General features: G+C 40.0%; 1 protein-coding gene across 2 annotated transcripts in view; it reads right to left on the bottom strand.

Annotated features, from left to right (window-relative positions):
* Window positions 1–26,969, bottom strand: part of LPGAT1 (lysophosphatidylglycerol acyltransferase 1) — a 67,102-nt gene that overhangs the window by 9,634 nt on the left and 30,499 nt on the right. For both annotated transcript variants that reach the window (XM_082481633.1, XM_082481634.1), the window contains 3 exons: window positions 17,368–17,463; window positions 13,692–13,965; window positions 4,206–4,332 (listed from right to left, as the gene is read on the bottom strand). In XM_082481633.1, coding sequence (XP_082337759.1) covers window positions 4,206–4,332; window positions 13,692–13,965; window positions 17,368–17,463 — 497 coding nt within the window. The remainder of the gene's footprint in view (window positions 1–4,205; window positions 4,333–13,691; window positions 13,966–17,367; window positions 17,464–26,969) is intronic.

Raw genomic sequence — 26,969 nt, 5'->3', positions numbered from 1 at the left:
CCTGAAAATGAAAACATAAGGCTGGTTGCTGTGTCCTCTACGCTCCTCTGCTGCTCCCTAAGTAGGATGAAAAAGAAATAATCCTGCAGTATAAGGACAGGCTACGAGAAAAGGAAAACACTAGATATGAAAGACCGTGAGGCAGAAAGAGCCAGGTTGTGACCATGGGGAACAGCAGAAAGGGCTGACTGAGCGACCAGAAGAACAAAAGAGGCTCTGCAGTCTCCTCTGCTCCAGTTTGCACTAAATGAAGGAAAAGGGGAGAATAACAACAATCCAGACATACTCGATCCACATTTCATGAAAATTTCAAAGGACATCTATGTCAAATGCATAAAAATAGAAACACCTCTGACATCTTCCATCTTTGGGAGCCATTTCCGTCCTTTTAAAGATGAAGTCTGCTTTACTTCAGGTTCTCCTTTGCTAACTGAGTTTGTTTCAAAGAGTTAAAGAAACACACCAACTTTACAAGGGACATCTCGGAGCTCAACACGGCACAGGCCTTTCCAAACCTGTTACTGATTTAATCCTTGCCTACACTGTTAAGGACAAAGAGTAGTTAATACCCAATTGTTATCAAAATCATGAATTACTGAGGAACCACCTTGAATCTGTGACCTGCAGAATATGCGCTGGCATTCCCAGCTGACAACCCCAGATACTCTAATGGTTCTGTTACAGCAACATTTTGGTCTCCACATGGAAGATGAACTTCAAGAAGTACTTTAGGTTTCCTGGTCAAGCCTTAGAGCTACACAGGTCTGGTGTATCATCCTCCACCCTGCAGCTTGACCAGCTCTCACACAGCAACACCACACAGAAACCTCCCAGGACACTTTTGAGCACATTAAAAGGTAGCTCTGCGTTTCCAAACAGAAGTGCCAGGGATGAGAGGAAGGAGGCTGACATGGCAAGGATCAGCTAGCTGGTCACAAAGTACAGCGGTTGGTAGCATGCACTGTTTAACTCACATAAAGGGTTTTGGTGTTTTCCCAGAACTGCTCCCAGTTAGGGTCTGACAGAAAAATAGGCTCAAGACATCATTGTATTTTCAGACAAGTGAGGACACTACCTAGGAGGCACACATGCAAAGCTCCTGAGAGACAGTTTTCTGCTGACCATACCTATAATTTCAAAAATAAGCTTTAAGAAATTGATGTCAGCCCACTGGGTTTCAATTATCCAGCTTCCCAATCCTGAAGAAGGTTCAATAAAGTGATAATAGGGCTGTAAGGTTTTCTTTAACACCAGAAACCCTCTGGGAGAAAACAGTTGTTCCCTACTCTTCCCTGTCTGCCACCCCGAGTTTCCCAGGCACATACTCCATCTTCACAGCTACCTTCTTCAGTGGTACCAGTAACTTTGTTCAAATCATCAATACATGACTTAAAGTTGTCAAAACCCTTAAGATGCCCATCACATTACAACATTCTGCTAAAAACGTAACCCCTAATGAGTAAAGTCAGGTGATCTGGGAAAAAATATAAAAAAAGTTGCTGTAATGCCCTGAAGGAAATCTAACAGGAAAATTTCTGTATAAGCAATTGAAAAGGTTGATGCAACATGTGTAAATTCACGTACACACACTGTTCAGTCACTCTCTGCTAATCCTGCCATGGATAAATATATCCTTTACGTAAAACAGAAAAATATTTTTAAAGCCATGCAAAAATATCTAAAAATAAATTTTATTGTCAATAACACTGAAGGTGAAAATTCACCATATTCATTCCAAACTACAGCTCTAATTCCAGATACATTAAAAGGTCTTAGCATATCATAGCTAGATGACACGCTAAATCTGGAAAAAAGGATACAAAAGCGATATGACTTTTTTGGTACAGAATCATTCTGGGTAGTCAAAGAGAAATGTTGCAAAAGGACCTTACAATAGTTGCAGATGAAATTAAATACCAGTAAATGCAAGGCAATGAACACTGGGGAAGGAAAAAGCACCAACAGCTACACATACACTGCCACAACCTCTAAGATTAGCTATTATTACTCTGGTAAGCGATACTGAAATCACAGTGGGGAATTCAGGATGTCAGTCCACTCACAACCTAGTTATAGCAGAACCAAGAAAAGGCACAGACAAAAGTAATGAGATAATCAGGGAAAGACTTTTGTGTAAGGAGACACCAAGTAGATAAAGACTTGTCGGGTTGAGAGGGGGACAGGGACAGCTAAGGCAGGATGTAAGAAAGCGCTGTAAAATCACAGGCCACTGAGAACGTCACTGAGGAATGATTCATGCACTACTGGCAGGACATGGGAGGAAACGGTGCACCCGCTGAAGGCACTGGGTGGAGAACTTAACACAAGCAAAGAGGAAGTGGTCCTGGCTGCCACGCTCAAGAACAGTTACATGTTGTGCCATGGGAAATGGTGGAAGTCAAAGTACGTGCAGATTAAAAATGGTATTAGACAAGTTCATGAAGGCCAGGTCCATCAGCACCTACCAAAAGAGCAATTGAGATGTGATGCCTGCTCAGAACATGTTACAGCCACTGTGTGTTTACGTGCAGAGGGATGGCACACGGGCCGCCTTCCTGCGCCTTTGCTGCTACCGCCAGCTGCCAGAGCCAGCGTACTTTGTTAAATGCATCTTTAAAAATTGCTACCCTGCATCCAACTAAAGCCCTTACAGTCCAGAGGACATCTGCCTAAACTTGATGTGCCAATTTAAGAATTATCAGGACTGGAAAGCTAGCCAAAGCTCCAGTTAAAACCAAGACACTCAGTTCTCATTTCAGAGGTATTGCAGCCAGCTCTCAGCCTTCAGAGACATGCCGCTGCATTAGTTTCCATTTGGGGCATACCTCAAATGTTTTTACAGGGTCAGCCACAACAACTAGAGGTTATTTAAAAAAAAAAAAAAAAAAAAAAAAAAAAAAGAAATCAAATAGAGAGGCTTGCCCCTGTCTAAACCAGTGATGTGGACCCTTCGGAAGAAAACAACAAACCTACACCCAACAATAAGCGATTTCTAATATTTTTCTTAGAACTTTAGTACTACAGAAACTGTAGCATTCAAGTTCAATGCAAGGAAGGTTACATCATCTTTATGCCCGTGCTCAAAAACAGGTTTAGAAGCAGGTAGTTAAGTTGAATTAACTTTCTTTTTTAAAGGAAGTATTTTTGGAAATACACTTTAGCAGAATTTTAAATACATTCAACTTGCAATTATCCCAGAGATCTGAGAGAGTACTAAGGTGACCTGAATAAAGCACAATAGATATTATGATATCTTACATAAATTAGGGTGTAAATATGTTCACCTTTGGAAAAACTTGAAGGCAGATTTCTATAAAAAGCAGGGACAGATTTATACATGGCCATGGAAAGGAGCTCCAGTGAGCAGCCTGTACTCTGCACCACACAACACTGACACAGCAGTGATGCTGGAGAAGGTCAGTCTCAGTTAAACTGCCACCCAGAGGATCCACACAAGGATATCTGAAAGCTTACTGTAAAAGTCTAAAAGCTCCCCAAATCAGCAAAAGGGAATCAGGACAAAGCAATGCAATTTTGGGATAAAATGTGATCAACTTATTTGTCATAGGAAGAGTGTTAAATTTTTTCCGGAGATTTCAGACTTGTAATTAACTGCAAACCAAAAGCAAAGTGCAACTTCTCTCTTTATTAGTTTAGGTCTTGAGACAAAGAACTGCTAAGGAGAAAAGTTTTGATAGTATCCCACCCTACGTGTAAATGAGATTTGGTACTATTTCCAGTGCATTGTTCTGCTCAACTATTAAGAGTATGCTATGAGTGAAAAAACTGACATTTCTTCATCAGAAAGTTAAATACAATATATAATAATCTCTCAGGAAACTTGTTATTAAACAACACAGTGATTCTTAATTTCTTGTCATTAAAAAAAAGTCATGTTAGGTTTACCAGCACCTTAACACTGAAGTGGAAAAGATGACCTAGCCATCAAATACATTCCCCGTAACTATATTCAGCCACAGGAGATTAGTCAAAAACTTAAATGGGCTAAGATATGGAATGGTCACTGAACTTTTCAAAAGAAAGTTGTGTTTTGTTTACATAGTATGAGTTGCCCACTTGTGTGAGATTAACATAAGAGACATTGCTACTGACTTCCCATATCCTGAAACATGATATTACTAATTTGTGAACATTTGTTTTCTAATACTTTAGTTCAATGTAAGAGTAGGAGGTTTATTTCATACCTGTAATGTACATGTGTAACAGTTGGTTGTCGGTAGCCAAGAATCCAAGTTTGGATGTCTATAGGTTCACCTTTGGGATACGCAATGGTTGTATCTATCACCCATTGGAGGCCCTTTGATTTGCTCTCTAGGAACAAAAAGAAACATGATATTAAAAGTAACCAGAAAGTGCATGACACTGATTTGATGTTTTTTCCATTTTTATAATGCTGCATGAGGTATAAGGCACAAATAAAATAAGACAGCCAAAAATCAAATCCAGATTTCATTACAGAGCACAGAAATACTCTTACAAACTTCAGATTTTAATTTCACAGTTATTTCTGTTGTTCTTACATACTGTAGTACACAGAATAGAAGAAGTGCACTCACTGGGTATTAGTATAGCCACATAAGATGTTGGCCCAAATGTTAGGTACTTCCACCACAAGGAAATCTTCGAAAATAAAAATCCAACTGTCTTGGTCTGCACTTTAAGCACATTTACAACCGGTCTTTCGTAAGAGCCCACAGTTGCAGATCACTGATGAAGCAACAGCCATATAAATCCCAACTAGCCTCACTACTGAGTTAGGGCAAGTGGATGAAGGTGATTTATGTCATACAACGAAGTTAGATTTTCAAAGACATTTTAAAAAAAAAACCTTAAAGGTTCTTAAAAAAATTCTAAGTTACAGGATAAAGAGGAAATACACCACTTCACATCGAAGAAAACAATGAAAAGATGGTCAGTTTTCACAATGGAGAGGAGATTGCATCCACAAGGTCACAGAAAGACTGATACCAGTACACATTCGTATGCTGCTCAGCATATTTAGAGACTGAAAAAAAGGATCAAAGGAGGTGAAAATATTTGCTATGAAGATTATCCAGGAGAGTCAAATTTAAATCTGAACATAGGTTACAACCAGCAATAGTCAAGGTCAGATATCAGCCCAGCCATGACCTCTCTCTGGCATGTCTTCAATTCACAGGTTTGCAAAGAGGGAGAGCAGCAGATCTGGAAAGCAAACCAGGAAGGAGGGGTACATTGCCAAGATGGCACTTTGAGTTTAGCTTGTCACTTTTATATCTGTTCTGTGAGAACTGGGGCTGCCTTGTATCTGAGGTCATGTTATGTTCGGGCTAGTATAGTAATATGCTTACTTAATGCTTAAGACGCTAGTATAGTATAGTATAGAGCTCACATCATACTCAACAATATCTTAAAGCATTAAAAAAGTTGACAATTAGAAACAGCCACCTGTGGGCAGAAGCATGTAAGACATGCTAGGTCTTAGGACAAAGTACAAGACTCTTCAAGTCCGCAGCTGAGACAGTGATGAAAGATATATGATAGAGGTTGACAAAACCACTGTTGGCATGAAGAACACGCACAGGGACAGACTGTTCACCATCTTTCTCAATACAAGAATAGGCGTATCCGAAATGAAGCCAAGAGGAAAAGTCTTCAAAGCAAACTGAGAGAAACGATTCTCTGTGCAGAGGAGCGTCATGATTTGGGCTGGGACAGAGCTGACTTTCTTACTAGTAGCTGGTATAGTGCTGTGTTTCGGATTTGAGATGAGAATGGTGTTGAGAGCACACCGGTGTTTTGGGCTGTTGCTAAGCTCTCAAGGCCTTTTCCGCTCCTCAAACCAACCCACCAGCGAGCAGGCTGGGGGGGCACAGGAAGCTGGGAGGTGACACAGCCGGGACAGCTGACTCCAACTGACCAAAGGGATGTTCCATACCATGTGTTGTCATATTCAGTATATAAAGCTGGAGGAAGAAGAAGGAAGGGGGAGACGTTGGGAAGACAAATGCCATCACTCTCGAGTAACCTGCTTTCCTAGAGATGGCTGAACACCTGCCTGCCAATAAGAAGTAGTGAATTAATTCCTTGTTCTGCTTTCCTTGCGTGTGTGGCTTTTGCTTTACCTATTACACTGTCTTTATTTCAACCTATGAGTTTTCTCACTATTACTCTTCTGATTCTCTCCCCTATCCCACTGGGAGGAGGGTGAGCTAGCAGCTGTGTAGTGCTTAGTTGCCAGCTGGGGTTAAACAATGACAAGGGGAATTAAACTGTGGGGAATCCCTTGCCAAAGGAGTTGCTGGAGAGTTGGGTTCAAGAGGAAATTGGACAAGTACATGGAATAATCCATTGAAGGGTCAACTGAACAGGCAGAAACCCCCACCTGGCTTGGGAAATCTACCACACTGGGAACAGTCAGAAGCTAGGAGAGTATGTGGGTGAAGTATGATGCATGTTTGCTGTGTTCATATTCTTCCTCTGATACCCACTTGGAGTCATGGACAAGGTGCTGGGCTAGACAGATGTTTGGTCTTGCCCAGAATTGCCACTCAGATTTTACAGAGGAGCTACCACACACATGAAATCTGCAACAAACAGTCTAAGGCGCACACTAAAAGCAACAGTTACTGATGCCAGCTAGAACACACGTGCAAGGACTAACTTGCAAGTTTCTACCTGCATTCCATTTAATTTGCATTTAATTTAATTAAGTGTGAGAACACAATTACAGCAATATATATCTATCAACTATTTTACAAGCAGATAGTGTTTGCATGGTGTCCATTCAACAATGGCATTGTACTGCTTCATTACAAATGCAAATATACTACCTGAATAACACTAGACAGTATTTCATAATATTTAGGTTATGAGTTATTAGTAGCATGCAACGAATGTGCTATTCCAAAATTTCACCAAGTGCAAGCTACACAAGTCAAACTGAAACATCCAGTGTTACCTTCTGGAAATACAGTATTTTAAAACCCTGACAGACATATGAAATGAGAACACAAGGTCCCATTAGAGGCTTCAGGCTTGCCAGCATCATGACAGAGTGCTTGTCAAGTCTCTCTTAAGAAAAGCACTAACTATAGAGTCCTTCGTTTTAAAAGTAGCAATGTATTAGAGAAAAGCCAATATGAAATTAATAGTAAATCCACAGAAGTATTCATTTAGAAATGGATTTCAGAACAAAGCCATTCAATTTATTATTTTCCCAGATGTAAAGTAAGAATGGATAAAGAAAATTGTCTAAGTGAGTAAGCAACAGAGATCATTAATCGCAATTAAAAAGTGCTAGATTAATATGGGGACATTATCTTATTATTTACAGTAAAATGTTTTAAAATCATTTATTAAATATTTAGCTAGTATTTCAAACTGTTCTTTCAGTGGATAATGGCTCAAACTTCATTATGGGAAGACTCCTGCCATCCTCTTATGTGCTGATTTCCTACATTCTGCTTTTGTGGAGCAGAGTTGCTACATGGATTTCTCAGACCAGCTCCAAACTCACCTCCAGCCCCTTCCAGGACAGGGTAAGGAAAAAAAGTCTGCCTCTGACACCCCACCAGGAGTCCCAGGTTAAAAAAAAATTAAATAAAAAAAATTCTGAAGGTAACATCAGCCTCTGTAGACACTCCTTTAGAGCAAGCAGGTCTTAGCACAGGTACCTTCACGTGCAATTACCAAGACACACTATCAAATCATAGTCACAGACATATTTCTGCATGCTCTGGTTTAAAAGTAAGTCTTACATTATCACCCAAGATCTCACACTGCCAAAGAAAGTCACCAAGGATTTCAAAAAATTAATTTTGAAACAAATCTTGCTGTCCTTTTTGAGGGGTTATATGGTGTTGTGTCCTGCTCATGAGTATATTTGTTTTAAAGCCAGGAAACTCTAACAGAGCCTGAAACTGAAAAAGAAACAGACAACTGCAGACAACACAAAGGGGTATGACCACAGTATGCCCAAGGACGCTACTTTTAAGCCAAAGCAGACCTTTGAACAAGAATAAACCCTGTTATTTTTTAAACGGGCACGCTAACAGGAACTCAGGACAGAGAGATTGCTGCATTAGTTCACTGGTGTGAATCTCAGGTCTGGCATTTGTAGCTGGGGAAAAAAAAAAAAAAAAAAAAAAAAAAAGGGAGTTGCATATACCTGTTCAAGAACTTCTCTTGCCAAGTTTGGTTTGGCCAACATAGCCACAGATGTTTCTGACAGCCAAACCCTTTTGAACTTTCTACCTACCATTAAAAGACACCCTCATCCTTCATTTCTAGTGCCTGCTGAAAGATTGAGCAGTCTGGCTGCCAGAGAATTCAGGAGAAGAAACTGCTGCAGAAGCCAAATTTAGGCTGATCTCTCTGAGGACTAGTTTTCCTTCTGTGGTGTCAGTCTGCTTGCCACTTTCAACACAGGTGGAGGACTTTGATTTCTGAAATTGTCTCAAAATGTTAGCAGTCTGATTCTTTTAAAATAATACATAAGTGTTCAAAACAGGTCTGCAGGCATCTGTCAAATACAGTTGCATCCAAACCACATAGCAATAATGTACCTCAGTATGAATGGTACATACTTGCCTTACGAGTGCTAAGACAAGACTGAACAATCACGTGCAACAGTAGCTTTATGGCCTGGACAAAAAAAATAAAATAAAACTTAAAACTTTTTTTTTTTTTAAATCACCAGCAAAGGCAAATCTTCATAACTTTTCTTCCTTATTTTTATTCTAGCTGTGAATTCAGTGATAGGAAGCTGCTTCATATTTACTTATGAAGCAACTTGGCATCAGTGTTGTCAAGGCATTCAGTGCTCCGTCATCCTCTGTGGTCCCTCACAGCAGATACTTGAGTGTCTACAATCACAAATTTAGTGGGGTTCAGAGCTTCACTTCATCCCCTCTATGTCCTCGCAGGGGTTACTCTTAATCAACACTAAAAGTCAAATTTGACTAGGCACAGGACTCTTCAAACCCACCAGTGGACTGTCAGTGTTTACCACTGAGAAAAAGAGCAAGTTATAAAGACAGGTTTCAGCAGGAAACCTTGCCTCCAGCCAAGTTCTGGATGGTGTGATACTGCCAGATTACATGGGGAGTAGAAAAGAATGCACCAGCCAGGCGTGAACCTGAGGACCACAGCTTCCACTTGAAAAAGAAAATATGTACTAGCATTCACTAGTATTCAGGTGTGGCTTCCTGAACACTTACATCACTCTAAATGCAGCCAAAAGAGGCTGTTGCCTCCCCCTGCATAGCTATGCATTCTTCTAACTTGCTGCTTGTCCTCTACTTGTCCTCGTGTGATCACTGACCTTAAAATTAACTCTTTTCCCAAAGATTAGCTCTCACACTGAACATCTTACTCGTTATTCCAAGATCTCTACCTAACAAATCACCTGGAACAAAACCAAAAAGCCCCTTTTCTGGGATTAAAAACCAACCTTCCCACATGTTATTAAAGTCACATTCCTCATATAACAGTGAATCAAAAAGTTTGATTAAAAAAAAAAAAAAAAAAATCAATTAAAGTCCAGTGTCCAGCTCTGCAGAAGGGAAAATTGAATTTCTCTGAGAAAAACATCAGAACTGAATGTACTGTGCTGCCATCTGAAAACAGTAAGATAAGATTTCAATATGGCTCTAACCAAGCTCACAGCAACCTCTTATCAGACAAAAAGTCGCTGCATGGTAAAATAAAGCAGAATTAAAACAACATACTAGAGCAAGGTTGCTCAAAAATAAGCTTCGTAACAGGTATTTTCAGTGAACAATTGCTCCATACTCCTTTGAATTGCCAGCTGTTTAGCACTTAGAAAATTTTGCTAGTTCTAAAACTCACAAGATCAATTCTTATTAACTGAAGAAACATTGTACTTGTAACTATGTCAGAGACTAAGCATTCCATTAAAAAAGTTAAACAAACAAAATCATAAAATACCCCCCCCACACACACACCAGTCCCTAAAGGGTTAAGGTGATGATGTCTATGCATCAAGTGGTTTTATGCTACCCATATTTCTATTCTGTGCGAAAACCTTCTCCCGGAATGCAGATGCTGGCAGCAGCACTCTGTTTACGGAGGCACAGCACATCTGCCCAGAGGGATGCTTTCATCAGACACCAGAATTAACTTACACTACTTTTCAGGGACATACACCACTTAAGTACATTGCCTGTACTTTCTAGCTTCAAAAGTACTCAAGCCATCAAGTGATAGTACTACCTTTCCTATATGTTTTTCCATCTTTCTATTTATTTAGAAATAAAATTGTACAATTTTGCTAAAAAAAAGTGTTTCAAAAGGCAGCAAAATCAAGAACTGTTTTAGTAATTTTAGTATCTACCAGCAATAAGTTAGATTTCACCCTGATGGTGGCTAGTGTTTGGGACTTTAAATACAAAAGAAGGCTTGGATAACTGATAGGAGGAGGAAATTAAGAAAAAAAAAATTAAAGAGGCTGCTTGCCTTGGAAAAGCAACTGATAAAGAACCGATCAGTTTAAGTAGAGGAATAATCAAATAGTATTGATCATCTAGCTGAGGAACATTTGTTCTTCCTGTCACTTTACAGAGAAAGAATCGGGTAATAAACCATGGGAAATTCATAACTAGTGCAAAAATAAACTGAAAAAGGGAATGGATATTAAGAATATCATAATTAAGGCTAATGAAATTTTGGGGAGGCTACTGAACCTCGAACTTCACAACACAAACCCACCTCTACCAAAAGGATTCCAGAAACCAGATTAGAGACCTGACAGAAAAAGGACAGATGACGTGGCATTCAGCTGTTGTACAATTCTTCAGCTACTATTTTAAGGCTGTAACTCCAATGGCATTTGATGTACAAAAGCAAGGCAGTGGGCTGGGGAGCCTGGAGCGACATGACAAAACAACTGTATGCAACTTGGTTTGTACCAAATTAGGGTGCAACGTAGCAGTACATTAAGAATGAACCATCTTTTATTAGAGTTGCTTTTATCTTTTCTTCTTTCACCCAGTATTGCACACCATTCCAGTTGAGAAAGTAGAATGGTATTAAATCTACAATGGTATAAAAGCCACAAGGATAATCACAAATAAAGTACTAATAAAATGACAGTACTCAAGAACACCGCAACTGTATATCATGATTCATCATAACAGAGCTACCCAGGAAACTCAACAGGAAGGGGACATAATTTTTGATGATGAGGAGTTAGTTACTCAAACCAATTTAATGGGAGAGGGAGGTGAACCCCCTATCATTATCAGTAAAGCTTGGTGGTAACAAAAAGATTGAGAGAATGATAAATAATGGAGTAGAAAGCTTATTATAGTACGATGAATAATTTGGTAACCCAGGACACCATTAACATTGTTAAATAAGACAATATAGAGCACAAGAAGCAGCGGTGCGGAGGAAGAATGTTTTTAGTGAACCATGAAGTTCAAGTGTGATGCTACTGACACACGAGCCACTTCCCAAGCAAAGGACTACAGTAATAACGTATAAAAAGTTTATATGCAATCTCTATGCAAGACACTGACAAAACCTTTAATGCCTATACGACATCTAGTTCTAGCACCCACAAGGCGATGAGGGTAACCCAAAGAGGATACAGACAAGTTTGATTTCACTGATCCAGATTTTTTCATTGGGTTAAAAAAAGAGAAGAAGAAAGATAAAAAGTAAAGATCATCACTAACTTGTTAGGCTTCTAACTTTATATTATAACCTTATCAATTTATACAATTATATTTAACTGAACAAACGTTCTTCAAAAATTTTCTGAAGTGGCAAGAGTACAGTAAAAGCATTTGGAGGGCAGATTAGAGGAAGAGTCTTTCATAGAAGATATAGATGAAGAATTAAACCTTTCATACATCTCTGAAAGGGAATTTTTACCATGCTAGAAACATTTTCGTGAGCTTACGAGAATAGAGGACTTAAAATACCTCAGCTTCATATGTATCAAAAGTTACTCTTTCCTAGCATACAGAATTTATTTTCACTTGTCTTTCTCATCCCTTTTATTATGATTTCATGTCCATTACTCTAAAAGAATGATAGCTAAACCCAGACATTTATTTCCTATTGTTGCCCACTTATCTTTCCTTCTGTCTTTTGAGTAGGATGGACAGGTGTTCCACTGTATTTCTGAGGCAATTCCTTTATTGTAGTCCGCAGTTAGGTCAACTACTATGAAATGCTCATTTCTCCAGAGTCTGAATCATACCACTCCAAAAAAGAAATAAAAAAAAAAAAAAAAGCCAGGTTTGATGTTCAGCTAAGTTGACAGCAGCCTCAGAGTATGAAAATATAAAACTGGTATTTGAAGAGTGCTTTTGGTCCCCTTCCAGAACTAGAAGGCCTGTAATTTACATTTGGGGAACTACTTACTTTTCATACCTTTTTGCCTTTGAGACGGGAATAAATAGAACAGGAACAGGCCAAACTTTTCTCCCTAAAAAACAGAACTTTTAACAAGGACTGGGGTATTCTGTTTGTCTTTTAAACCTAAAATCTTTTAAGACAACAAGGGCTTTCTTCAGTGTTTCTTTTCTGAATGTAGCCTGAAAGGAAATAATTCTGATGCATTCCACAGCTTGATTTTCAGTTCATGTAAAATCCTGCAAGAATTTAATCTCCATTAATTTCCTATGTTGACAAGATTAACTTCAAAACTGAAAATCTGGAGGCAATTTCTATATGAGGCTTCCTGCTAACACTGAAATTTGAACTTCAGCACAGAAAAAACCCAGTCATCTGCATATGTGGCTTCACTAGGATGGATCTTTGAACCACACTGCTAAACAATTATAATAATTTGGCTATGAAAATACCAGCATCACCCATCAATAAGAAACCACCACAACTCCCCAATACATTGTTTCTATAAGTAACAGAAATCCACAACAAGGTTAAGTAAGATCTAACCCCAATCTCTGAACATGCCAAGAAGTTAATTTTAAAAATTGAGACACTAAAAGCACCAAGTCCCATAACTACAGGCGTTATTTATATCCCAGCTATACTCTACCCTACAGCCCAGGTGTCCCAGAACAATAACGCTGCAGGAATATTCTCATTCCCTCATAACTCTTCTAACATAAGGCAGCCAAAACAATCCTTCAAATCTAGTCATCAGTGACAGTTAACTCCAGCAACAAAGGGGGCAGTCATCATAAAAATCTGTAGAGAATAGAAGAATTTGAACTCAATAAAAAACAGTTCGAGAAGGCGAATGAAGCATACAGTACTGGATGCAAAGAAACTTTTAAAGCCAGGGATAAAAATTTGAACATAGTTTGCATATTCCAGAAACACTTTCACTATAGTTCCATACTACGATAAACCAGCGCAAACCATCAATAGTGCTGAAAAGAGCAGACTGCCCTCTTGCCCATTCTGGGTGCTCATTCCAGTATCTGCTCTACCCATCACACGTACCAAAACAAACATTCATGCAACCACACTGTGTAGAAAACTAAGGTTTTAATTTTTTGTGTGTCTCAACATAAAAAATAAACCTAGTGGAACTAAAAGCAAATACGAAAACATTTATACAAAATATGATGGTGCTTTATGGATGTATTTGACATTTAAAGAGACCAAATAAACACAAAATGTTTTGCTTAACTCAGATCTTGGACATTCAATTTGCTTTTTATCCACAAGAGTGAAGTGGTCTTTACCTTTTATCACAGCGCCTCTACCTGCTGGAGTTCCATTTTCTTGCGGTGCTACAAGCGTTTTCAGGATTACTTGTGTTGCCCCAAGTCTCGGCAGGGTGACATGTTTAAGAAATGGCAAATTGTTTTTCTTGGCAAATGCCTGGCTTGTTTCTCTCCTTTTCCTAAGAAAGCCACCCTCTGGAAATAAAACAATCCATTTCCTATTACGGCTCCTGTAATATTTTTCTAGATGCTCTTTGAGTAACACAAGCTGCTGGTCACGGTGTGCTTTTCCCTGTAAGGATAAAACATTACCTAAATAAAATAAGCGCTTAAAAGAGATAACATTAAGACAAATAATTATTACATTTCTATGATTTCTCTCTCTTTTCAAATATACAAATAAGCCTCTATAACAACACAAAACACTGTTCCCAGAGTACCTGTTGATGGCTGACTTAATACCACTTTACAGAAAGGCTGAAAAAAAGCCCTCGAAATTGAGGAGGAAGCTCCTGATTTGATGACTTCTCTGCAAGAACGACATCCAGACTGTAAACGGGAACTCCACGTAACAGGAGGATGTATTTACAGAATTCCCTAATTGTTACTGGGTCCTGAGTTGAATTTACTAAACCAAATTCTGCAAAGACAATCTAGGGGCCAAGCTATGATTTGGAGGTCCACATATCATCAGTAATTTCTGCAAGCCAAACAGTATCTTCGCTTGCGTATCTACGCACCTCTCCCCGCATCCTGTATTAGAATAGCAGAGGTACAAGATGGCACAGCCGGACCTCGAGACAAGGCTTGAGTTCAGTTACCACAGCAGAACCACAGATTTCTCCCAAACCTGCACTGCTTGAATGCTTAGTCTCAACTGAAATCAGCACACTGATGGAAACACTTATTGTTGGGGGGGGGGGGGGAAGGGGGGGGGTACTGGGCTGTGATGTTTGCAGGTTTCGTTCCTCTAGGGGAAACTGTTGAGTAGGAAGTGATTTTATTTGTGTGACCTTAAAGAAAGCCTACAACAATAAAAACAAGATGCCTTAGCCAACAAGGTATTGTATAACACCAGGTTCTAGTTTGATATTTAGCTGTATATAGATATAACCACGTGATAATTAAACCTGAAGGACCGAGGTGGTGGAGGAAAAAAAAAACAAACCACAAACCACCAACCCTCATTCATTTCTCCTCTTTGATGTATCAGCACAAGTTTTTCACTTAAAGCAGTAAGATTTGTCCTTAATTACTGCAGAAACATCTTCAACAACAATCTTTTCCCACTTTCACACACAGCAAGAGCAAGCTACCCAAATTTTCACATGAATTGATTTACATCAATTATCATTTTTCAGTGCTCCAAAGTGACTTTGCCAGATCACTCTAAAGACAAAACTTAAGCTTCCCTCAGCAGAGGTGATTTTCATTCTCTGAAATGACAAAAGAACTGCCACAAACCTTCCACTCTTTGGTGGTTAGGTTTTTTATTGGCAGAAAAGAGGGAAAGAGCGGGGTTAGGAGGAAGACAACAAGAAATAATATTTTATTGAAGACAAGTTTTGTGAAAGTGTTTCTCCTAGATTTTTAAATCTCACAATTGCAATTACTTCCAACTTACCTCCTGAAAGGGAAGGAAAAAGCTCTGCCTGCTCATATTAATGCAATTAAAGAGCAACATAAAAGTCCCTCAGTTAAAACAGTCCTTTCCCACCAGACCACAAGACTCCAGGATAGAACAGCAGTTAAAAAACCAGCAGTGAATGATAAACTGCTCACCTGTTAGATATCAGAACTCTCAAACCAAAACAAACCTAATGAATACAACCATTGGATAAACCGCTGTTTAGCAAATACCATGAGGCTTAAGATGCTGCTGCGATACAGAAAAATTTACTGGACTAATGGGAAAGAGGAGTGTTTAAAAGCAACCGTGACTAGTGGAATACTGAGGAGTCCTGGAAGATAAAACGCAATTAACATACTGTCCAGAAAGAAGAGAAAGTAAGCCACACAAAAGCAGAAGCAGCTACTTAATACAAATAATTCTTGAAGACCATGGCTAGTTGATCACCATCACAGGCAACAGGCTCAGCCTTCTTTGTTTCAGAGGAAAGAAAACAGGTAGTAGCAGACTGCTGACAAATTCTTCAGGATGCCATGCACTTTGCATCACATAAACAGCAAGTAACTGACAGTCTTTGTTTCCAATAAACTTTTCAATGGGAGAAGAGCAAACACTAGTGAACTTCTAGTAGACCTCAGAAGCATTCCTAAGACTGCCATTGGTGCCGCTCATGAGAATGAGGCGAATGTTCATTTTTCAACTTACATTATTTTACAGGGGAAAAAATCAAGTATTTGCTCATCCAAATATTATTAGGGCCTTTCTGTAGTTAGGCAAGGGATCATTACTCACTCACCTTAAGTGTTTTTGCTACACCCAAAGGCTAACTAAGAGCCAAGAAAAATTTTATTTTCAATTGGTTTATATTTAGACTCATGATGACAACATTTTATTTGTGATGTTGCATATCTCAGCCACTTTACAAAGACGAGGAAAAGCCTTGGTGTTTGCAGCTCAGTAATAGATTGGTTTTGCAACTGGATTGCAACACCATATTCAGAAATCACAATTAACAAGCTGACAGCCATGTGTACCTCAAAATGTGTATCTTGTGAATTTTAACTACTGAAACAGTTATATTTTACGAAGTGTCAAACCCTGTTCCTTTCCATACTTTCACAGTACACAGCTGTATCTCTAGAGGCCTTTATTTTATTATCTAATTTTGCCTGGTTTTCTAACCATGCCTCTAGTCTTAGTGAGAAATTTCACTTTAGCTGTGTATAGCTGTGATTAAGTATTTCTTTATTTCATTCTGAGTAAATTAGCTTTTCCTGCTCTGTAAAGTGAAAATTCATTAATTCCCTCTGTCTGCCCATACATTTTAAGTCCAGACAAATAAAAATAAGGAGAGGAAAGAAGTGTGTATGCTGGATGCTACAGTTCACATAACTGGCAGCAAGTTCAAGCTTACCGTTGTGCTTTGAAGTTTCTACTTTTGGAGTGCAGTTTGATCAACAGCTACCAAACAACAAAACCCCCAAATTGTAAGAAATAATCTAAGGCTTTCACCCCTTAACATTTGAGGTGCTGGGCTCAACACGCATTCTTTCCTGATGCTTAAATAATAATTAACACCAAGAATCAATTAATTACTATTTATGCAGGTCCATCTCCACCTTTAACTGGTCTATTATCATGTCACCATCAAAAGGGATGGTCCTGCCTTTCTTTATAGGAAACTTTGACAGACAGAACAGTGACCTAACCAGACTCATTCCACAGCTTCAAGGTCACTAAGGAAAGAAGACAGGTAGCAACAATGGGCAGTCAGAAGCAGAGAGACAAAAAGGACTGCCTGTCTACTTCGCTCGTACACCTCTCAGAAAAGGCTCCCATCATAATTGGGTTCTGTAAACATTCCTGTCTAGGCACATAATAAAAGAAGCTTGGAAAAAAAAAACCAAACAAACAGTTTCAGAAGAAAGCTCTACCCAAATACACACATCACAGCATAGTTATTCCATCCTGCAAACCATCCAGGAGGTAATAAGTAAGTCCCATAACCCCACAATGTTCCAAATACAAGGACAAGTCAAAGCACTATTACATGTTTCCATTTACCTGTCTTATAAAGAAGTCTCCGTGGATTAGAGACACAATGCCAAAGTTTGTATACTTAAAAATATGATCCATCAGCCACATCATCTGACGGACAACCTGAAAAGTTAAAAAAAAAAGTTCAGTAAATATAAAGTGCAGAGAATTATGTGTATACCAGTCACATTCCTGTCACCCTCACAACAGCATTGAAACTAGCAAATATATGGAATAAAGTCCTCTATGCCCCAAAGTATAAAGCAGCACAGGTGCTACACCCTTCTATCAAGAACAGGATTAAATAGCTGCCTTTTTGTAATATAATATGCAGTTCCACGCTATTAGCCATATGCTAATTTCTACTCTGTCTCTTCACACAGGTAGTGTAGTGCTGCTTATTGAGACACCACCACAATTTTAAGCCAGTTGCAAATTAAAACCATTTTCAGTGTTCATTAAAGTACACAAAATAATACAGATCTGTACTTGCAATCTCCAACTATTTTATGTCGACCACAGAAAAATGTTTCCTTGTATTTTTTTTTTTTACTCAGAGATTTTGGGGATGAGATCATGTTGTTCTCGTGCTTCTGCTGTGCGCATGCTCTATATGTGCTCTCTCTAGCTTTGAACAGCAGCATTCACTGAGACCTATGTACAGCCCACATGCCACTACTGATTTCTCTCATGGCAAAGCAGCCACATACATCCCTGAGAATTCCATTAAATCATCCTCCTTCTAACCAGCCAAGAAGCACAGTGAGAAGGCAAAAACAGAGTTTGAGGTGTTAGATTCACTTTGACTATCAATTCTTACAGGACAGTGAAGGCAGATACTATACCTGTTCAGTCCTCTGAGATTTAAAATAGAAGAATTACTCCAGAAGAGGTAAATAACAGAAGGGAAAAGCTTCTTCTCTCACAAGGTCCTTCCCCTCCATAGCTCCTACATGGAGATATTGAGAGGGATAGGAACTGGCTCTCCAAAACTGGAGAATCCAGTGTCTCTTACATGTTCTCAGTCATACACGAGTCCAACTGCCTTTACTCTTCCCTATAAGGCCACACTGGGACTGATTCAAGCTCAGTGAAATTTACAGTCATATACACAGTAGTCTCCCATTTACCACTATCAAAAAAGCATATGGAGAACCATGACATTTCTCTAGTAGTCAGAAGATTATTTTTTGAAACTTAAACAGGCACCTTCTGCTTGGCATGTTTCAGTTGTCCAAGATACATAATTTGAGGCAAAGAAAGAAAGCAGTCTAAGAAATAAAGATTTCCTCTAGAAAATACAATGTATTGTTCAGGTACCAGTTGACTACATCTACTGCTAAAGCGTACTCTGCGTTTCTCTCCAAGCATTAGAGGCTGGCATAGTAACTGAAATACTCAGAATCCATATCCATGCCTTCAAAAATACTTCTAACAAAATAGTTTGATACAGTAAAAGATGGCAGCTTTTACATGTTTTCACATCTTCAAGTCTGTGGAATTTGTAGAGAGGCAAATATTTCATGCATGAATTCTGTTTTGTAAAAGCAGCTTGATAATTTGCAATTTGTATCTAGAATTGCATGTATCAGTAAGTCTTTCTTCCAAAGAAATCTAATTATCTCTTGGAGTGCTCTGATTACCTATTCTCCCTTTTGACCACAGAAGCTATAAATGAATCCTGGGTTACATATTTGGAGAAAGGTAACTGTCACATACCCTGTTTCTTTTACTTATCCTTAAACAACTGCGACCAGATGCTCAGCAAAGTGAAGTTTCTACACACTTGCAAGAACATACCTGCCAAAGACCATTTAAGATACTTTATTGTCTCAGACATAGAGCTCATCTCCCACCAAGATTTGAATGCCACATTTAGAAGCTAGCTATCCTTGCCTAAGAGAAGATTAAGAATGCCTCAACTTCTGTGGTTTTTAAATACTAGCAAGCTTTCTATTTGAAGATCTTGGATAATGCAAGAGCACCCATTTCTGGACCCTCTAGTATCACTGGAAGTGGAAAAGAAAACCATGTCTGAGAAAAAAGGACAGCTCTCAAAGATATGAAAGGTTTTTGCTTTGGAAACAAGCATCCATTTCTTCTGTGACGTGCTAGTATTCTTTCCTGGCACCTGCCAGTGGTGTTTCTTACTTGACGCTACACATCCAAGGGAACAAAGACAAACTACATATTTGTGAGTGTTGGAAGAAAAACTAGTTCCTAGACATAGCTCCTCACTTGAGACTAATATCGGTGAAATGGTTTCTCATACAGCTATCCATACAGCTATGTGTTAAATGGAATCATAGAATCGTTAGAGTTGGAAGCGACCTTAAAGATCATCTAGTTCCAACCCCCCTGCCATGGGCAGGGACACCATCCATTAGACCAGGTTGCTCAAAGCCCCATCCAACCTGGCCTTGAACACTTCCAGGGATGAGGCATCCACAACTTCCCTGGGCAACCTATTCCAGTGTCTCACCACCCTCACAGTAAAGAATTTCTTCCTAATATCTAACCTAAATCTACCCTCTTTCAGTTTAAAACTATTACCCCCCGTCCTATCACTGCACTCCCTGATAAGAAGTCCCTCCTCATCTTGCCTGTAAGGCCCCTTTAAGTACTGAAAGGCTGCTATAAGTTCTCCCCAGTCTTCTCTTCGCCAGGCTCAACAACCCCAGCTCTCTCAGCCTGTCCTTGAAGAAGATGTGCTCCAGCCCTCTGACCATCTTTGTGGCCCTCCTCTGGACCTGCTCCAACAGGTCCAGGTCCATGTCCTTATGTTGGGAGCTCCAGAGCTGGATGCACTACTCCAGGTGGGGTCTCCCCAGAGCGGAGCAGAGAGGCAGAATCACCTCCCTCGACCTGCTGGCCACTCTTCTTTTGATGCAGCCCAGGATGCGGTTGGCTTTCCGGGCTACGAGTGCACATTGCTGGCTCATGTTGAGCTTCCCATCACTAACACCCCCAAAGTCCTTCTCCTCAGGGCTGCTCTCAATCCATTCTCCGCCCAGCCTGTATTTTTGCTTGGGATTGCCCCAACCCACATGTGGGACCTTGCACTTGGCCTTGTTGAATTTCGTGAGGTTTGCACAGGCCCACCTCTCAAGTCTGTGCAGGTCCCTCAGGACAGCATCCCTTCCCTCCAGCATGTCGACCACACCACACAGCTTGGTGTTGTCGGCAAACTTGCTGAGGGTGCACTCAACCAAATAAAATCAAATAAAAGAGAGGAACTTAAAGCAAAAGTTCTCTGCAGAGATTCACATTCTTTCCATTTCAGTAAATTAGAAAGCCTTAGGAAGGAGGAAAAAACCCGAAAGAAATGGTTTGCCCTAAGGACAAATGTTAAAAAAAGCATCACAGAGATGTTTCTGCTCTTCAAGGCACTACATCATCATAAGTTCTTGCCCACGCACCAGGCCAAAGATGACAGGCTGGTGTATGGAACCATATAACCTTTGATAAAAACACCACCAAAATTCCACTGATGATGATCTAGCCTGCAGCAGTACCCATATGACTGTTGGTGTTCATCTACTACTTTGGCATTTTGACAATTATTGTTCTATTCTATCAAGCAGATGTTAAACCAACATAACCTATTTTACTGGAGGAGATAAACAAGCTTAATAATCTGCTTTCCTGAAAAGAAAAGGTTTGTGTTTTTTGAGGAGTTGACATTGGTCCCTAGATATTCTATGGCAATCCTGGAGGAGGAACTCTTGCCCAGCAATGCTAGTGCTTCTCTCCTCCCATATCACTTTTTATTGGCTTTTTATTTAGATGATGATAGGTTTATCCTGAAAGTTGATTACTGCTCTTCAGAGTCTGAAGTCCACCTTACCATGTTTTAGGTGACACAGGGCTTCTAACTAGCATCCCTGGACTTCCTCAGTCTTTTTGAGGAGTGATGCAATTGCGTTAAAGATCAGTGTGACATACAAGTTATAACTAAGAGAAAACATATAGGCAGTTTTGCTCCAAGTGGGCTACAAAGAGGCAAATTCCAGAGCTCAGTGACAACAAATCTGCCTACAAGCCTAGGCAGCAGTAAGAAGTAAAAAGAGGAAATATTTTCATGTATGAAATAATTAATATATACATACACTCTAAGATGCAAAATCAAAAAGGAGGAGTTCAAAGAATAGAACACAATTATCTCGTTTGCAATCAAAAGGCAAACTAGATTAATGGATGTTCATTCTGTTCTGCTACTGAGGACAGAACAGAGGACACTGCAAGATATTGGTGGCAGCTCTTCCATTTCGTATCCTCAGGAAGGAAACAACGCTTATCAGTCCCTTGCATTTCAAGGAGGTTCAAGCAAAGACATTCAGAAGTGTTTTGAGCACAGATTCATAGTTGTTTATAGATTGAAGAAATTTTTGGATGCCATTTCAGGTCCTTTTTGCTTCATCCTTCCTGCTTAAATAAGTTCAGAATGTAGAAAAGGCTTTTACCAACTTTATAAAAAAAAAAATAAATCTAGGTGCCTCCTATTCAGAAGCCCACTTTCATTTCACTCTGCATAGACTTCATAACAAGGCAACCTGAATAGACTGACTTTCATCTTTCAAGTACCACTAACTTAACAATGAAACCTGGGAACACGTCTTGAAACTTGCACTCAAACAGCTGCAAGCTCTACATTCTTCTCTCCGCTGCACCCTTTCTGGCTCTGCTTTCTGCTGTAAATCAGAAAAATTAGCCCCATTTATCAGTCCTAATCCAGTCAGAAAGCAGCAAAAACAGCATTTTAACCTACTTCTCTTTGTTAAACACATAACCTTTAATGTTTATGAGACTTCAACTAACTTACTAAGTTGTTTTAACACTTACTTTCACAAACTGGAACAATTTCTTGAACTAGATAAAAAGTGTAATTAAGTCACTTCTGATTCAGCTGAAACCTCGCTCTGCAGGGCTTGTCTTATCGTAACATGTATTAGTCAGACAATACCAGTCCGGTCCTTTCATTAAAATTATAATTTTTATCTAAGTTCCACTTCCCTAATAAGAGAACGTGTTTTCCTTATTCACATAAGTGAATCTGAAAGACAAGAAGCATCTTAACACATGCATTTTAGCTTACTGCTTAGAGAGATTAAATTTGCTTAAAACAGATAGCCTACACTATCATTTGTATATAAGAAGTTATAAAATACTAGATAAAAATACCATCACAGTTCCTGACATGGCCCTTAGGTAACATCGTCAAGTTGCATGAACGTTTTGGTATTCAACCTCACCACACAGAAAAACATTAAATCAAACACTTCTGATGTCTTAACATTTTTTAAAAAGCACCATTAAACAGTAAGTGCTTGCAGATTACATCTGTTTTCAGCCTGTATTTATGGCAAAAGCAAGCAAAACAAATTTTGGACTGCCACAGGAAGAAGGTCTTCCTAGTTCTGCCACTGCACCACCGCCACTGAGAGGCCACCTTTGGTAAGCTGTTTTATTTCTTTGTATGCCCTTCTGTGTGAAATGGAAGTGAGCCTTGCACCCTCACAAAATACTCTGAGAGCTAAAAAGTGTTGTTTGAGTGGTAAAGTGTTTAGGAATTAGTGCAGTTTAACCATCCTAAACAAAACAAAAACAATTTTTGGAAATTAATATCTTGTTACTAACAGATGAATATCAAGGTTGTGAAGGACTCCATGTCAGGTTTAAACTGTATTTAAAGAAAACTGCCTCATTTAAATAGTTGTCCACTGTATAATGATTTATTTTGGACAGGCAGGTTTGTGGTTTTGTTTTTTTTTTTCTCCAGTGGTTTTCACAGTCACTCAAAGTAAAGACAATTCTCTATTTAAAAACACCTGATTCAGCAAGTTCTATCAAGGATAAACTATCCTGATCTTTCTCATTATTTTTACCCACCTCTACTACTCATGCTATATTTAAGCATGTGTTGAAGCTCCTACTTTTTTTATTTCTTTATTAGTTAAAAACATTGAAGAAGGGATAGGCAAGGAAGGAGAGGTGGTGGGGTGGCCCTCTGTGTTAGGGGCAGTTTTGAATGTCTGGAACTTAACAGTGTGGATGACAACACTGAGTGTGTATGGATAAGAATTAAGGGGAAGGCCAATAAGGCAGACATCATGATGGGAGTTTGTTATAGACCTCCCAATCAGGATGTAGAAGCCAATGAAGTATTCTATAAGCAGCTGGCAGAGGTCTCACGATCATCTGCCCTTGTTCTTGTGGGGGACTTCAACTTCCCAGATGTCTGCTGGAAATACTACGCAGCAGAGAGGGAATAGTCCCGGAGGTTCCTGGAGTGTGTGGAAGACAACTTCCTAACACAGCTGGTGAAGGAACCAACTAGGGGAAGTGCCCTACTGGACCTACTGTTTGTTAACAGAGAAGGTCTTGTGGGGGATGTGAAAGTTGGAGGTCGCCTTGGGCAGAGTGATCATGAAATGATAGAATTTTCAATTCTTGATGAAGCAAGGCAGGGAGCCAGCAGAACTGCCACCTTGGATTTCCAAAGGGCAGACTTTAGACTGTTTAGGAGCATGGTCAAAAGTGTCCCTTGGGAGGCAGTTTTGAAGAGCAAAGGTGCCCAGGAAGGCTGGGCATACTTCAAGCAGGTGCTCTTAGAAGCATGGGAGAAGGCCATCCCCATGTCTCGAAAAACAAGCAGACGGGGAAGAAGACCAGCCTGGCTAAATAGAGAACTTTGGCTGGACCTCAGGAAAAAAAGGAAAGTTTACATTCTCTGGAAAAGGGGGTTGGCAACTTATGAGGACTATCAAGATATAACAAAGCTATGTAGGGGGAAAATGAGAAGGGCCAAAGCTCAATCAGAACTCAGCTTGGCCACTGCAGTTAAAGACAATAAGAAGAGATTCTTTCAGTATATCAATAGAAAAAGGAAGACTAGGGAAAATGTAGGCCCACTGGTGAATGAGACGGGTGCCCTAGTGGTGGAAGACACAGAGAAGGCAGAGTTACTGAATGCCTTCTTTTCTTCAGTCTTCACTGCTAAAGCTGTCCCTCACGAATCCCGTACTCTGGAGGCAAGGGGGAAGGTCTGGAGAGAGGAAGATTTTCCCTCAGTTGAGGAGGACCAGGTCAGAAACCACTTGGCCAAGCTGGACATTCACAAGTCCATGGGCCCTGACAGGATGCACCCACGAGTGCTGAGAGAGCTGGCAGACGTTATTGCTAGACCACTCTCCACTGTCTTTGAAAGGTCACGGAGAACAGGAGAGGTCCCTGAGGACTGGAAGAAGGCTGACATCACTCCAATCTTCAAAAAAGGCAAGAAGGAGGACCCAGGGAACTACAGACCGGTTAGCCTCACCTCTGTCCCTGGGAAGGTAATGGAGCGACTCATTCTGGATGTCATCTCCAAACACGTTGAGGAACAGGAAGTTATTGGAAGTGGTCAACATGGATTTACCAAGGGTAAATCGTGCTTGACCAATCTGATAGCTTTCTATGATGTTATAACTGGTTGGCTGGATGAGGGGAGAGTCGTAGATGTCATCTACCTTGACTTTAACAAGGCTTTTGACACTGTCTCCCATGACATCCTCATTAGGAAGCTGAGGAAGTATGGGCTAGATGAGGCAACAGTGAGGTGGATTGAGAGTTGGCTGCAGGACAGAACTCAGAGGGTTGTGATCAGCAGCACAGAGTCTAGTTGGAGGCCTGTAACCAGTGGCGTCCCCCAGGGGTCAATACTCGGTCCAATTTTGTTCAATATATTCATTAATGACCTGGATGAGGGGACAGAGTGTATCCTCAGCAAGTTTGCTGATGATACCAAACTGGGTGGGGTGGCTGACATCCCAGAGGGCCACACTGCCATCGAGCGTGGCCTGGACAGGCTGGAGAGCTGGGCAGAGAAGAACCTAATGAGGTTCAACAAAATCAAGTGCAAGGTCCTGCACCTGGGGAAGAAGAACGTAAAGCACCAGTACAGGTTAGGGGCGGACCTGCTGGGAAGTAGTTCTGAGGAGAAGGATCTGGGGGTCCTAGTAGACAGTAAATTATCCATGAGCAAGCAATGTGGCCTTATTGCCAAAAAGGCCAATGGAATCCTGGGCTGCATAGGGAAGAGTGTGGCCAGTAGGTCGAGGGAGGTCATTCTCCCCCTCTACTCTGCACTGGTGAGGCCACAACTGGAATACTGTGTCCAGTTTTGGGCTCCCCAGTTCAAGAGGGACAGGGAACTGCTGGAGCAAGTCCAGCGAAGAGCAACTAAGATGATTAAGGGCTTGGAGCATCTCCCTTATGAGGAAAGGCTGAGAGAGCTGGGACTCTTTAGCCTGGAGAAGAGAAGGCTGAGGGGAGACCTTATTATGGCATACAAGTATCTAAAGGGTGGGTTGAAGGAGGATGGAGCCAGGCTCTTTTCAATGGTTCCAAGTGACAGGACGAGGGGCAATGGGCACAAGTTAGAACACAGGAAGTTCCGGTCAAATACACGGAAAAACTTCTTTACGGTGAGGGTGACAGAGCACTGGCACAGGCTGCCCAGGGAGGTTGTGGAGTCCCCTTCCCTGGAGATTTTCAAGACCCGCCTGGATGCAGTCCTGAGTAATGTGCTCTAGGCAATCCTGCTTTAGCAGGGGAGTTGGACTAGATGATCTCTAGAGGTCCCTTCCAACTCTGAAACTCCGTGATTCCATGATACTAGGTTTTGGATATGTAGATTCCAAGAGCAATGACTGCAATTATTTAAGGGAAAAAATGGTGATTTTAAGGATGTTTTGCTTTTCTGAAAACCCATAAACCTAACAGTTTCCATGGGAAGGTTATTTGCCGTTTCAATTTCTTCCTCCATTTTTAACATCTTCTACATTCACTAAAACTTACTCTGTCTTGACTGAAGCTTTTTAGCTATGGAGTCAAACAGGATAAATATGGCTTAGATTTATATATACAATAGTATACATACATGAGTCAATGAAGCTTCACTATATTTAAAGCACCTGGAACATCAACAATCAAGATTATATGCAATACTTATCCACTGGACTATACCGTCACAGTCATACTGTTATCACAAGATTGTCCTATGCATCATTTTGATGAAGGTAATTAAAGACTGTTTATTCTGTCATTCTACTCATCGGGTACAGTACAGAGTAACATATATATCTAACTTTCTCAATCTGAAAATAAATTAAGGCAATTAAAAGTACTTTTAAAACACAGCCTTCACTAGGCTACAGTAGAAATAAAGAAACTAGTCTGCTCAATCTTCAGTGGCATTTTCATACCTTCTTTTTTGAGTTGGATTTGTTTGAGGGTTTTGTTTGTTTTTAATCAGCTCTGCTGTCATAAGAAAGATCTGGGAAAATTTCTCAAAAAATGTTAAATCACTGGTGTATATACAGTGTGTACTCAATCTGTATTAATATACACTAAGAAAAGCAGTGTCAGTTACAAGTTGTGCAGATGCACCAAAAGGCAGTTGTTGTTTTCCATGTTTTTTCACCATATGGCTGCAAGAAAGAAGACAACACTAAGACAGACACAGCCGATGCTTTTTTTTCAGCTTGCTAGGTATGTCTCTCACCCTTTGTACCCTAATCATACATACCCCCTTCCTCCTGCTTTGCACAAAAATTTAATTTCCTGTTTAAATCACATAGTCTAGTTTC

Source organism: Vanellus vanellus (genome assembly GCF_965231255.1).
Source record: "Vanellus vanellus genome assembly, chromosome: 3".
In the NCBI taxonomy this organism is placed as follows: Eukaryota; Metazoa; Chordata; class Aves; order Charadriiformes; family Charadriidae; genus Vanellus; species Vanellus vanellus.
Note: the sequence above shows the minus strand (reverse complement) of the source record. Positions and strands in the feature narration are given on the sequence as shown.